The sequence below is a fragment of the Pecten maximus genome, chromosome 16 (assembly GCF_902652985.1).
Source record: "Pecten maximus chromosome 16, xPecMax1.1, whole genome shotgun sequence".
In the NCBI taxonomy this organism is placed as follows: Eukaryota; Metazoa; Mollusca; class Bivalvia; order Pectinida; family Pectinidae; genus Pecten; species Pecten maximus.
Window position 1 is genome coordinate 4,495,025 of NC_047030.1, and position 12,242 is coordinate 4,507,266.

Genomic DNA, 12,242 nt, shown 5'->3' on the forward strand with positions numbered 1-12,242 from the left:
GAACTGATTTTTCAATATAACGATTTCAATTACGGAACTTATTTTCACGGCGGATGTACACAGCGACTCAAGGATAAACACATGTGTAAAGATTGGGCTACCACAGAAGGTTCGACAGTGTACTGAAAATCGTCTATTGCTTAGACTCACAAACACGGAATGCATTCCCTTACGAGATACGCGAGATTTCTTCCTCGGCGGTGAGTACTTGAAATATTGTTTATTTTTTAACAGCATAGTTCGACAAATGCCATACTTCGTAGCATGCACACGCATAAATTTGTGATGGGGACCTCTCGAGCTCTCTTCATGTTCTAAGTACGAAGATTCTTGTAGCTTAATCGAATTTTTACAAATGCATTCAACGTTTTCAATTGGATTTCATGTCAAATTACCCATATAGGACACACTAGTAACGACACACATATATTACATGGTCCCATGCATGCTTTACCTGTCTATAACAGTACAGTATAACGGGCACCTGCTGCTGATCAAGAAACCTCATACACTGTATATATATACTTGCTAGGCCTAGTGCACCAACAGACCTATACTAGTCCTCTCACTTGGTTTAGATAAGTTGTAAATATTATGTATGATTGGTATATATTTGATATAATTTAATGCTTTGAGTCTTTAGATCGGTCGGCTGGGCATACATGTATGTAGGACTAGTAAGCTAGAGGTCCTTGGTTCGATTCCTAGTGGAGGCAGTGATTTAGGATATTTAAACGGAAACTACCACCAGCCAAATTGATTAAGCTCTGTGATGTGGCAAAAGATTACAATATATGTTCAACTGTGATTTTACAATATCATAATATTTATAAATTATATATATATACCTTCCTAATTAAATTAAGTCTTTGCTCCACTGATAACTACAAATAAGGGCATTGTTCTTTATCTCATGCAAAAGGTATCCATCTTCTATAGTTTTACAAGTTAAGTGCAGGACCACTCATGATCACGTGAATTTACAAAATATCCAATATCTATAATAATAACTACATACATGTATGTTATTATTTTACAGTTTTGTGTCGTGTCGCTGTCTGTCTGCCTTACCCGACCAGTATGTGGCCATTAATGAGCCTATGCATGATTACACTCCGGGCAGCAAAGAGAAGAAGGAATTAGAAGCAGCAATTTCAAAATATGAGAATTCTGTGGAGGATATTCCTATAGTTATTGGGGATGAGGAAATAAGAACGAACGATGTTCGCCACCAGGTTGCTGTAAGTACTTGTATAATACCACACAATTTCATCTGTAGAGAATATTGGCAGAAAAAATATTGACGTATATGTCATCCCTGAATAGTATTGATACTATTCAAATTAAATGTTGGTGAATATCCCGGTGGTGATGTTCGGTTGTGCGCAACCTTGACCAGGGGTATATATTCTACACCTGGTCAAGGTTATATACGAAGATCTTTATGAACCTGCGCAAGTGTGATATTGTAGAGTTCACTTGCCATTGTCTGCATAACTTGTTGAACAATGTATTGTATTCATCGTCTGTCACCTTGGAAAATTGGAATATTAATTATAACTAAATTATGATGTTTAACTAGATCTTACATACATATACTGCAAATTCTGTCTGTTTCTATTATTAAAGTGGTCAACCTCATTCTATTTAGTGGTCAATCCCATGGTTTTGTTTGGTCTTGTTTTATGTTGGCCTTCTACAGATGATGGGATGGGATGCATAAAAATCTTGAAAGTCCTTGAATTTGGCTATGTGGCCTTGAAAAGTCCTTGAATTTGGCTATGTGGCCTTGAAAAGTCCTTGAATTTGGCTATGTGGCCTTGAAAAGTCCTTGAATTTGGCTATGTGGCCTTGAAAAGTCTTCGAATTTGGCTATGTGGCCTTGAAAAGTCCTTGAATTTGGCTATGTGGCCTTAAAAAGTCCTTGAATGTAATGTACTTTTAATCAATAGACTTGAAAATTTGAACATGTGTACTCTCCTTCATAACAGTTCCAAGATATCAATTAATTGGCATGTACATATAATATGTATCTGAATTACTAAATTAATTAATTACACTTCCTTTAACTCTCCTGTGTTCTTTTTTTGCAGCCTTTTGACCATCAGAAGAGAATAGCAAAGTTTACATATGCCTCTGCTGTAAGTATATTAATGATACCTAAACAGAAACTGTAATGTCCATACAAACAAGAGGATCTACCACCATCGGTACAAATCCAGCTTCACAATGTGTAGAATAAAGGTTGAGTTCACCATCTGTGCAAACTCGTCTCACATTGTATATCACTATACCTCGCACTAGAATTAGGGGGCGAGTTCACCATCTGTACAAAGCTCACCTCACATTGTATATCACTATACCTCACACTAGAATTAGTGGGTGAGTTCACCATCGGTACAAAGCTCACCTCACATTGTATATCACTATACCCTACACTAGAATTAGGGAGCGAGTTCACCATCGGTACAAAGCTCGCCTCACATTGTATATCACTATATACCTCACACTAGAATTCGGGGGCGAGTTCACCATCGATACAAAGCTCACCTCACATTGTATATCACTACATTTGGTGATATATATAATGTGAGGTGAACTTTGTACAGATTGTGAACAAAAAAAATATTGCAATATTTAGAGTTAAATATACATAGTTTTAAGAAGGTTTTACATTGTAGTAAACATGAAAATTGTCATTATTATGAAACATATTTGACTTAGTGAAATAATAGTTAACCCAACAGCAGCCCTCAAACCAAAATTAGTATCCTAGTACAATCATATAGGGGCTTACTGAATGAGATGCCTTTCAACACTTGCACCAAAAACTTAAAATTTAGTAATCAGTGCTTATATAATGCCATTTCCGGGTTGACAACATAAGCTCCCTCTCTCTTTGAGAGGGGAGCTATAAATTGTGGAATCCTGTGGAGATCCAGTGGTCAAAATACTTGGAAAGTACTGTTAACATGGTTATTTTGCGCTTGGGTTTAATTTCACAATCTCAATTATCATAGATAAACAGTATATATCTCTGGGGGTTATTTTAGTGATTTTTTCTTTTTCATTTGTTTGAAAATTACCACATAATCACGAAATAATATGTAACATGGGGAAAATTTTCCCAGCTGAATGGCCTTCGCACATTTAGCATAAATTCCCCCTCACATACATTTTCACATTTACAGGACACCATTGGTACGAGACAGAGATGCTATTTTGGGAGCTATTACAATATACTCCTATTAAATATCACGAGTGTATATATTATAGAGTGAAACTTATTCTAAGTTTCAATAAGTTTCACAGACCAGGTCCCTGGCCACTAAGATTTAATAAGAAGTTGCTGATGTATATAGCTGGTACTCCTGAACCAAATACTGTACAGTTCGGGTTACTGTTCACCTAAGGCATTAATCTATACTCATGTTTCATGGCTGGCTGTCAGATAAATTGTTCCAGTTTCATGACAATTTTAAGTCTTTACCTGGGTATATATTGTTTATTCTGGAAGATGAGATGAATTTGTATTAACTAAATTCTGATGCTGTTTTGTTAGAGTATACTGGTGCTAGGTTTACCAGTGTCATCACGCATGGATGAACATCTCATGTTACGGACATGTCTAGGGGATATTTCTTGTAGGTCGTCAGAGAACTATCTTACCGTTTTAGGACTGCTAAATATATTATAAAAGATGATATTTTTCAGCCTTTGGCAGGACTGCTTAATATATTATAAAAGATGATATTTTTCAGCCATTTTGGCAGTTTCAGTTATTTGTTGTATTCAGAATTTTAGTATTGGTTATGTAAATATTTTGATTACACAAATATCAATCAGTCTTTGTTCTTCATCATCATCCATATTTTCATCTCCACCTTAATTTTTTAAAGGGACATCACGGTAAAAACGTTGTAATTTTCAATGAATGTACGCCTTTTGTTCATTTCCAGTTATGTTTCTGTGCTGTCCCAATGTTCACAGTCGATCCTCATGTCCAGCTTGACCACTTGATTTAGTTGGGAATCCCCCTCTAAATTTAGCGCGGAAATTATTTTTAAATCATCACGTAACTGTTTTGAAATCGAGGCAACACAAACACACGATAGTTTACAAGGCGAATTGGATTAGTTGGACAACGATATTATACAGTGGTTTAAATGTTAAATAACACGTTCTGTATATATTCCATTACATATATTTATGTGTAAATAAGTGTAAACACCGTACATATAGTATAGTGACAGTAGCGATGTACTGGTACAGACTGTATAAATATTACCGAGTTTTTGTAAATATTACCGAGATTGTCATGACCTACTATCCAGCAATCAAGCAGAATACGAGCAGCGTCCGCATTACTGCTGTTTTCATGTTTGAACTGTATTGTACTGCTTCCCCAATTTAATTCTAGGATTGTGTTTGACCCATTTTCCAATTATTCTCTTCATTGCGGAAGCTGTTATCGTTTTCAACCGCAGTCGATTCACATTGGAAGCCATTTTTGTTTTCAGGTGTTTTAGTGTGTTGTGCGCTTGCGTGTTATCGTGTATGTCACAAAATTTGCATATTCAGACTATTGATCAACGAATTGTGATAACCTTTTTATAATTAATAATTGATGTTTTTTATATACATATATCATCAAATTCGAATGGTTATTGTTCATAAGGATATTTTTTTTAAAGATATACCCAATAATATGAAAAAATACAAAATAAAAATTGGTTTACCGTGATGTCCCTTTAAGCACTCCTATTTTTAATATAGATAGAAATATTTATATTTGTGAAGTATCATATGTTTTGTTCAAAATACTTATTAGATTCCTAAATGTTTAAGTGTTCAGATAGAGATTAATATTAAGTGAGTGACCAGTTAACTGATGTTTGTGCATTGGGTTATGAAATGGTTCATAAAACCCAAATGTGAACTCTTTCTCAAAATCCATCCTTCTGCTAAATAAAACCCAGGAAGACCTAACTCATACAGAGGCACCAAGGGGCCAGAAAGGTTGAGGATCAAAAGAGGTCGTCGCTGAGTGTAAAACACATTTTGAGCTCCTTCTAAAAAAGTATTTGCCACGTATACATATCAATTTCAATTAACATTGGTATCAATCGGACATAGTGTGAGAATTTTCAGACTTTTTTCCTCATGGTGGCTTTTGTGTTAATTTTAATATTTCATCATTATGATAGAAAACACTACAAATTGTGATTTCAGACATTTTTACATTCAGTTGCTCTTATCCCTGATCAATACTCAAGCTGTGTTGGGATTCTTATATGTATATAAACAAAAAAGGGCATACCCATAGCTAGGGTAGGGGGGCTATGGGGAAGTGATCAAATGGTTGATAAATGTAAAACAAAATGTTTTTTTTCGCCTAGCTACGACAGATGTTGGAAGCTCTATTTCTGAAAAAGCTAGGCCAACAAAACCTCTTATCACAGATGTAGCATGGGTAGTAAAGCCTACTGCACTGAAAATATTTCATGGTTTATGCATTTTGGGGAGTAAAATCTAAAATTCCTGGACTTTGGAATTGGAAATAAATCAACATTAAGGTTTTGCATTTAGCTCTTTTATGTAAGGCTGTTTCTAACAAACTATAAAACGCTAGAGCAATATTGGTTACAACTGATGGTGAAAAGTGGGATGTGTAGCTAAATGCATTTAACACTCTCTACTAGCATTTCTATGTTTTTTTGTAGTTTTAGGGGGTAAAAACCTCAAATTGCAAGATAAATTTAATTACCAATGTAAAATGCTTATATAATTATTGCCAAAGAGGGACCGGCGACACATATATAATTACACCTTATTCTTGTAAACCTTGCAATGACCCTACAATATTCACAAAAAATATATTTCAACATTTATATATAAAAATTAAGATCTGTTGTATGCATGTATCAATATACTGTCAAATTTCTATCAACCTGTACAGGACATAGTACAGAAAGGTATTGACACAAGTTTACGAGTACGACGAGACTGGGAGAGACGCCCCCTGTACGAACGAGCAGAGATCTTCCTCAAAGCAGCAGACCTGATGAGTGGAAAGTACAGAATGGATCTCCTAGCCACCACGATGATGGGACAGGTAGGTTTAAAGAGATATCACGGCAAGCATATAATTTACTTATAAGTGATTAGAAGATTATGTCAATTTTTCAGCTCATGCAGCTGAAGTTTCAAAGGACTGATATGAGTTAATGCTATATACTACAATGTACATCAACTTTTCCCTTCAGTATACTGTACTACTGGAACAGAACCACAATTAAAGATTTTTTTTAAAATCTGATGTGATACACCTGAAAGGGATTCAATATGTGTATAAAGGTTTCTTCCACCTGCATGGAGTGGAGGAATAGGGTCTAACATTGTGGAAATAAAAGTCAGTTTGTGTGTATGGCCTCCTCTGTACTGACAGAAGGTTTTTTGACCAAATGTAATCTTGAACATTATATTGGGCATGAGACTCCACACTGTGTAAAAAATAACAATCTTTTAACTAAGGGCAGTGATCGATGAGTCAGATTAAATAGGAGTGTCATTCTTAAAATTTGTTTTCCTTTGTATGGTGTGGAGCTTCCCTTTGCTTGGTAAAGAGTGTTAAAATTAATATTGTATGACAGGTAAACAATTGTATGATAAAGTTAAGAGTTTTAGTTTTTCAACTGGATGTGATTGGTCATATTTGTAATATCACTATAATTGGGAATTTTTGCTATGATTGCTGAAACATCCCGCTGAAAAACACAGGCCATCTGGGCCTGTTGTCAAGAACTGTCTTTCTAGCCAAGAACATATTCTTAGACCAGTATAGACTCACAAGGTATGGTATGATCATGAGGTGGCAGTTGTTTATCTGTTTACCTTGTAACAGACACCAGTCTGCTGGTTAAAGGCCAAAAGTAATTTGATATGAGGAATCTGAGTGTTGTGTTTATTTCATCCCTATATTTGGGACACCTGAAACTTTCAGATCTACGCCTGTTTATACATACATAATATATATATACCTTCAGGTTTAGTGTCATAGTTTTTGCCACAGCAGCAAGATTTTGACAATTTTAACAGATTACTGTGTAACCAGAACTTCAGTGAAGGCTGAATTACACTGAATATTCTGGGGTAAAATTATGTTGGGGTTTATATGAAAAATTGAGTTTTTAATGTGCAATTTGTTAGGGCTATTCCACTAAAATACATGCTGTGGTACATTACAGTTTAAATTAAATCACGTCTATAGATGGCCCTGGTTGACAAACCTATAGTCCTCCAAATGGTTAGATGCTAAACTGGAATAGCCCTAAAAGAATAGACTGGGTTGATTACTATTCCTGCCCATTGATAAAAATCTGATTCTGACAAGAACTATTACTTGATAAAAATCCCTGATTCTGACTAGAACTATTACTTGATAAAAATCCCTGATTCTGACAAGAACTATTACTTGATAAAAATCCCTGATTCTGACTAGAACTATTACTTGATAAAAATCCCTGATTCTGACTAGAACTATTACTTGATGAAAATCCCTGATTCTGACTAGAACTATTACTTCTGTTTATTGTACAGTATAAAAAGATGCTATAGCACTATACTCAGGGAAGACAGGAAAGGTCCTTGACCTTTGAATTCACAGAGGTCAAATGAGTTTCGGTATTTAAAATATCTTAGTATACAAGAGGCCCAATGTCATGATTATGAGCTAGAAGCATGCAGTAAGATGATGGGTTATAATTTCTGTGCCTATGAATAACTTTGACCTAATTTCAAGTTAACAAGGGTCAAAGGCGTTGAATCAAATGTCCTTACTGTTTATAAGGTCATCTGACCTGCAGAGTCAGGATGACCTATCGCCATCATTTTTGCTCCGTCCTCATGCACCTGCATGCAGTCCAAAATCCTGTAAATAATTTTTTGGCCTTGTGAAAACTTTGACATTCATGATAGCTGACGCAGCCAATTTTCAGCTCACCGGTTACGAGTAACAGAGAGCTAATGCTGTCACCCCGGCGTCCGCGTCCGCGTCCGCGTCCCACCCCAAAACTTTAAAGTTTTTGGAGTAAGTTTTTGGAAAGCTTGTAAGTCCAAAAGTATACACCTCATGCCCTTCTAATTTAATTTATACATTCATTAGATGTCTAGGAGTGATGTTATGGCAAACATGCAGAAAAAAATTGTGATTTTTTCGCATTTTACCATTTTGTGGACTTAACTTTTTTGGCACCAAAACTCACTTTAAAGTTTTGGGGGTAAGTCCAAAAGTATACACCTCATGCCCTTCTAAATTGGTTTATACATTCATTAGAGATCCAGGAGTGATTTTTTAGCCCACCATCATCAGATGGTGGGCTATTCAAATCGCCCTGCGTCCGTGGTCCGTCGTCCGTCCGTCTGTCCGTCCGTCCGTCCGTCCCTCCGTCCGTCCGTCCCTCCGTCCGTCCGTAAACAATTCTTGTTATCGCTAATCCTCAGAAAGTACTGAAGGGATCTTTCTTAAATTTCATATGTGGGTTCCCCTTGGTGCCTAGTTATGCATATTGCATTTTGAGACCAATCGGAAAACAACATGGCCGACAGGCAGCCATCTTGGATTTTGACAATTGAAGTTTGTTATCGCTATTTTTGAGAAAGTACTGAAGGGATCTTTCTCAAATTTCATATGTAGGTTCCCCTTGGTACCTAGTTATGCATATTGCATTTCGAGACCAATCGGAAAACAACATGGCCGACAGGAAGCCATCTTGGATTTTGATAATTGAATTTTGTTATCGCTATTTCTGAGAAAGTACTGAAGGGATCTTTCTCAAATTTTATCTGTAGGCTCCCCTTGGTGCCTAGTTATGCATATTGCATTTCGAGACCAATCGAAAAACAACATGGCCGACAGGCAGCCATCTTGGATTTTGATAATTGAAGTTTGTTATCGCTATTTCTGAGAAAGTACTGAAGGGATCTTTCTCAAATTTCATATGTAGGTTCCCCTTGGTGCCTAGTTATGCATATTGCATTTTGAGACCAATCGGAAAACAACATGGCCGACAGGCAGCCATCTTGGATTTTGATAATTGAAGTTTGTTATCGCTATTTCTCAGAAAGTACTGAAGGGATCTTTCTCAAATTTCACATTTAGATTCCCCTTGGTGCCTTGTTATGCATATTGCATTTTGAGACCAATCGGAAAACAACATGGCCGACAGACAGCCATCTTGGATTTTGATAATTGAAGTTTGTTATCGATATTTCTGAGAAAGTACTGAAGGGATCTTTCTCAAATTTCATATGTAGGTTTCCCTTGGTGCCTAGTTATGCATATTGCATTTTGAGACCTATCGGAAAACAACATGGCCGACAGACAGCCATCTTGGATTTTGACAATTGAAGTTTGTTATCGCTATTTCTCAGAAAGTACTGAAGGGATCTTTCTCAAATTTCACATATAGGTCCCCCTTGGTGCCTAGTTATGCATATTGCATTTTGAGACCTATCGGAAAACAACATGGCCGACAGGCAGCCATCTTAGATTTTGACAATTGAAACTTATTATCGCTATTTCTAAGAAAGTGCTGAAGGGATCTTTCTCAAATTTCATATGTAGGTTCCCCTCGGTGCTTAGTTATGCATATTGCATTTTGAGACCAATCGGAAAACAACATGGCCGACAGGCAGCCATCTTGGATTTTGACAATTGAAGTTTGTTATCGCTATTTTTCAGAAATTGCTGAAGGGATCTTTCTGAAATTTCATTTGTAGGTTGCCCTCTGTGCCTAGTTATGCATATTGGATTTTGAGACCAGTCAGAAAACAACCTGCCCAACAGGCAGCCATCTTGTATTTTGATAATTGAAGTTTGTTATCGCTATTTTACAGAAGGTACTGAAGGGATCTTTCTCAAATTTCATATGTAGGTCCCCCTTGGTCCCCGGTGTTGCATTTTGGGACCAATCTGAAAACAACAGACAGCCATTATCACTTAATCTTAAATTTCATATATAGGTTCCCCTTGTTTGAAAAGTACTAGAGGGCTGTTTCTGAATTTACACAGATTAGTAAGACTTAGAGGAAGGGAAAAGTAGAGAAAAGATCAATCTGACATGGAACCTATAAAGATCATTCAATGGTGGGCGCCAAGATCCCTCTGGGATCTCTTGTTTTTTTTGCATTTTACCATTTTGTGGACTTACTTTTTTGACGCAAAAACCCACTTTAAAGATTTTGGGGGTTAGTTTTGGAAAGCTTGTAAGTCCACATCCTTCTTATTTGGTTTATACATCCATTAGAGGTCTAGGAGCGATATTATGTGACATACAATTTCAAAATGACATGCTTATACATACATAGAAAATGAATGCATAGTGTGATTGCTGCCGCCGGTGAGCTTTCGCAATCATTGATTGCACTTGTGTAACATATTTGCACAGTCATGGTTATCCTGAACAACACCTATTTTAAGCTTCTTCTTAAGTTCCACCTCTGGGATTCAACACCAATTTGGCTACTTTATCTGGAGATGGTCCTCAACCTCACTAAAGAGTCAAATGACCGTTAAGGCCAATGGGCCTCTTGTATGAGATATGAAATCTGATCACTAAAGTTTGAAATTGAGGAAAGTCAGACCATATTTTATATACAGTGTTTAAGACTGCTACAACAGGCATATTTTGTGTGTCAAAAACTTTATTTTGACTTTGCAATTTATTCCATTTCAGGCGAAGAATGTTATACAGGCTGAAATAGATGCAGCAGCTGAGTTGATTGACTTCCTCAGATTCAACGCACAGTTTGCCCAGGTAAAGGAGTCTGTTATCTCCTAGACGGAAGTTTTGATATTTTTTTGATAGTTTTGATATTTGATGAGCATGTTTCATACAGGTATAGAAATTCCTTGAAATTCAACTGCCCTTGCCTGGAAAAATCTTCGAACTCAGTGTCCAGCATGGAATGTTTTGGAATTTGAAAAGTTCTTCAATTAGTACCTTTGGTATTAGATCAAAAAAGAAGATAATATTCAAATTGTCCAAAAAATATTCAGGAAAAGAAAACCTTGACAATGTCAAAATAAATTCAGAAGATACATATGTATATATTTGTGATTGTGACATGTAACCATTTATAAAATGTTGATGTTGATGTAACAGAAAATAGACTCTGTACTTTAAAACTTTTTGTTAATGCATTACACCAACAGTTGATCACTATATCCCTGAAAAATCTTGAATTATATGTAATGACAGAAATTTCTAACCAGAAAATGTCTCAAAATTTTTTCAACTCATTAGTCTGTATATACCATGTAACAGAAAATGCTTTACATTTATTGATAGAAATTAAGAAAGAAAACAATTTTTAAAAAAATTCTCGGTTATCATGATTTATATAATATATTAGGTAAATTTTTCTTTTAGCTTCATATCTGCATCCTGTTGTATGTAATGTAAACTTATTTCCGTGGGTTTTAATTTCACAATTTCAGTAGGTAAACTACATGTATGTGCCCGGGTTGAAATTGTTTCCACATAATTTGTCTTCTGTGCCAGTTCCAGAAATACCACATTCGTCACAAAATGATATGTGAGGGGAGACTTTTTTTTCCTCACATAAATTTCCTCATTTACAGTAGTTTGTCCTCATTTGATGTTGATCATTGATATCAGTATGTATAGTTTTATGTATTTGTTGTAAAGGATATCACCAAGTATCAGCCACTCAGTCCAGCAGAAAACATCACCAAAAATTCCACTATCTATAGAGGAATGGAGGTAAGCTACACTTAAAATATGTTGCTTACATTTTTGTTTGACCTCCAATGGTCCAAGGATTTTCTATATCCATCTTTCAAATGTTTTAATTCCAATGTTTACTTTTAGTTAAAAATAGCCTTACTTGAAAAAAATATAAAAATAAAAATTGAAATAATTTGCCTTTCTTTGAACAATAATAATCTCAATCATTTTGGTAATTTTTACTCTTAGAACATGTTACTGTATTTAGAAATGATATACAGTCAAACTTATCAATCCTTTGTAGACAGGTTATACTGATTTGGCTTACATCTTACATTTTGAAATCTTACAACATGTAGTCTTTATCAGGGGTTAATCTAGGATTTGGGGAATACTACCCATAATGAAATTTAGGGGAAATGAAGGTCCACAGTGTCTTGAATTATTATACAGTAGGTGGCCTATATAGACAGTATTTGTTATATAGAGGTG

The 12,242-nt window shown here is 35.7% G+C and overlaps 1 protein-coding gene across 1 annotated transcript in view; it reads left to right on the top strand.

The window, feature by feature from the left end:
* Window positions 1-37: 37 nt before the first annotated feature.
* The window catches only part of LOC117344621 (delta-1-pyrroline-5-carboxylate dehydrogenase, mitochondrial-like), a 29,396-nt gene continuing 17,191 nt past the window's right edge, over window positions 38-12,242 (top strand). Inside the window, exons 1-6 of the mRNA XM_033907441.1 lie at window positions 38-200; window positions 1,040-1,241; window positions 2,094-2,141; window positions 5,960-6,115; window positions 10,737-10,817; window positions 11,712-11,786. Coding sequence (XP_033763332.1) covers window positions 160-200; window positions 1,040-1,241; window positions 2,094-2,141; window positions 5,960-6,115; window positions 10,737-10,817; window positions 11,712-11,786 — 603 coding nt within the window. The 5' untranslated portion in view covers window positions 38-159. The remainder of the gene's footprint in view (window positions 201-1,039; window positions 1,242-2,093; window positions 2,142-5,959; window positions 6,116-10,736; window positions 10,818-11,711; window positions 11,787-12,242) is intronic.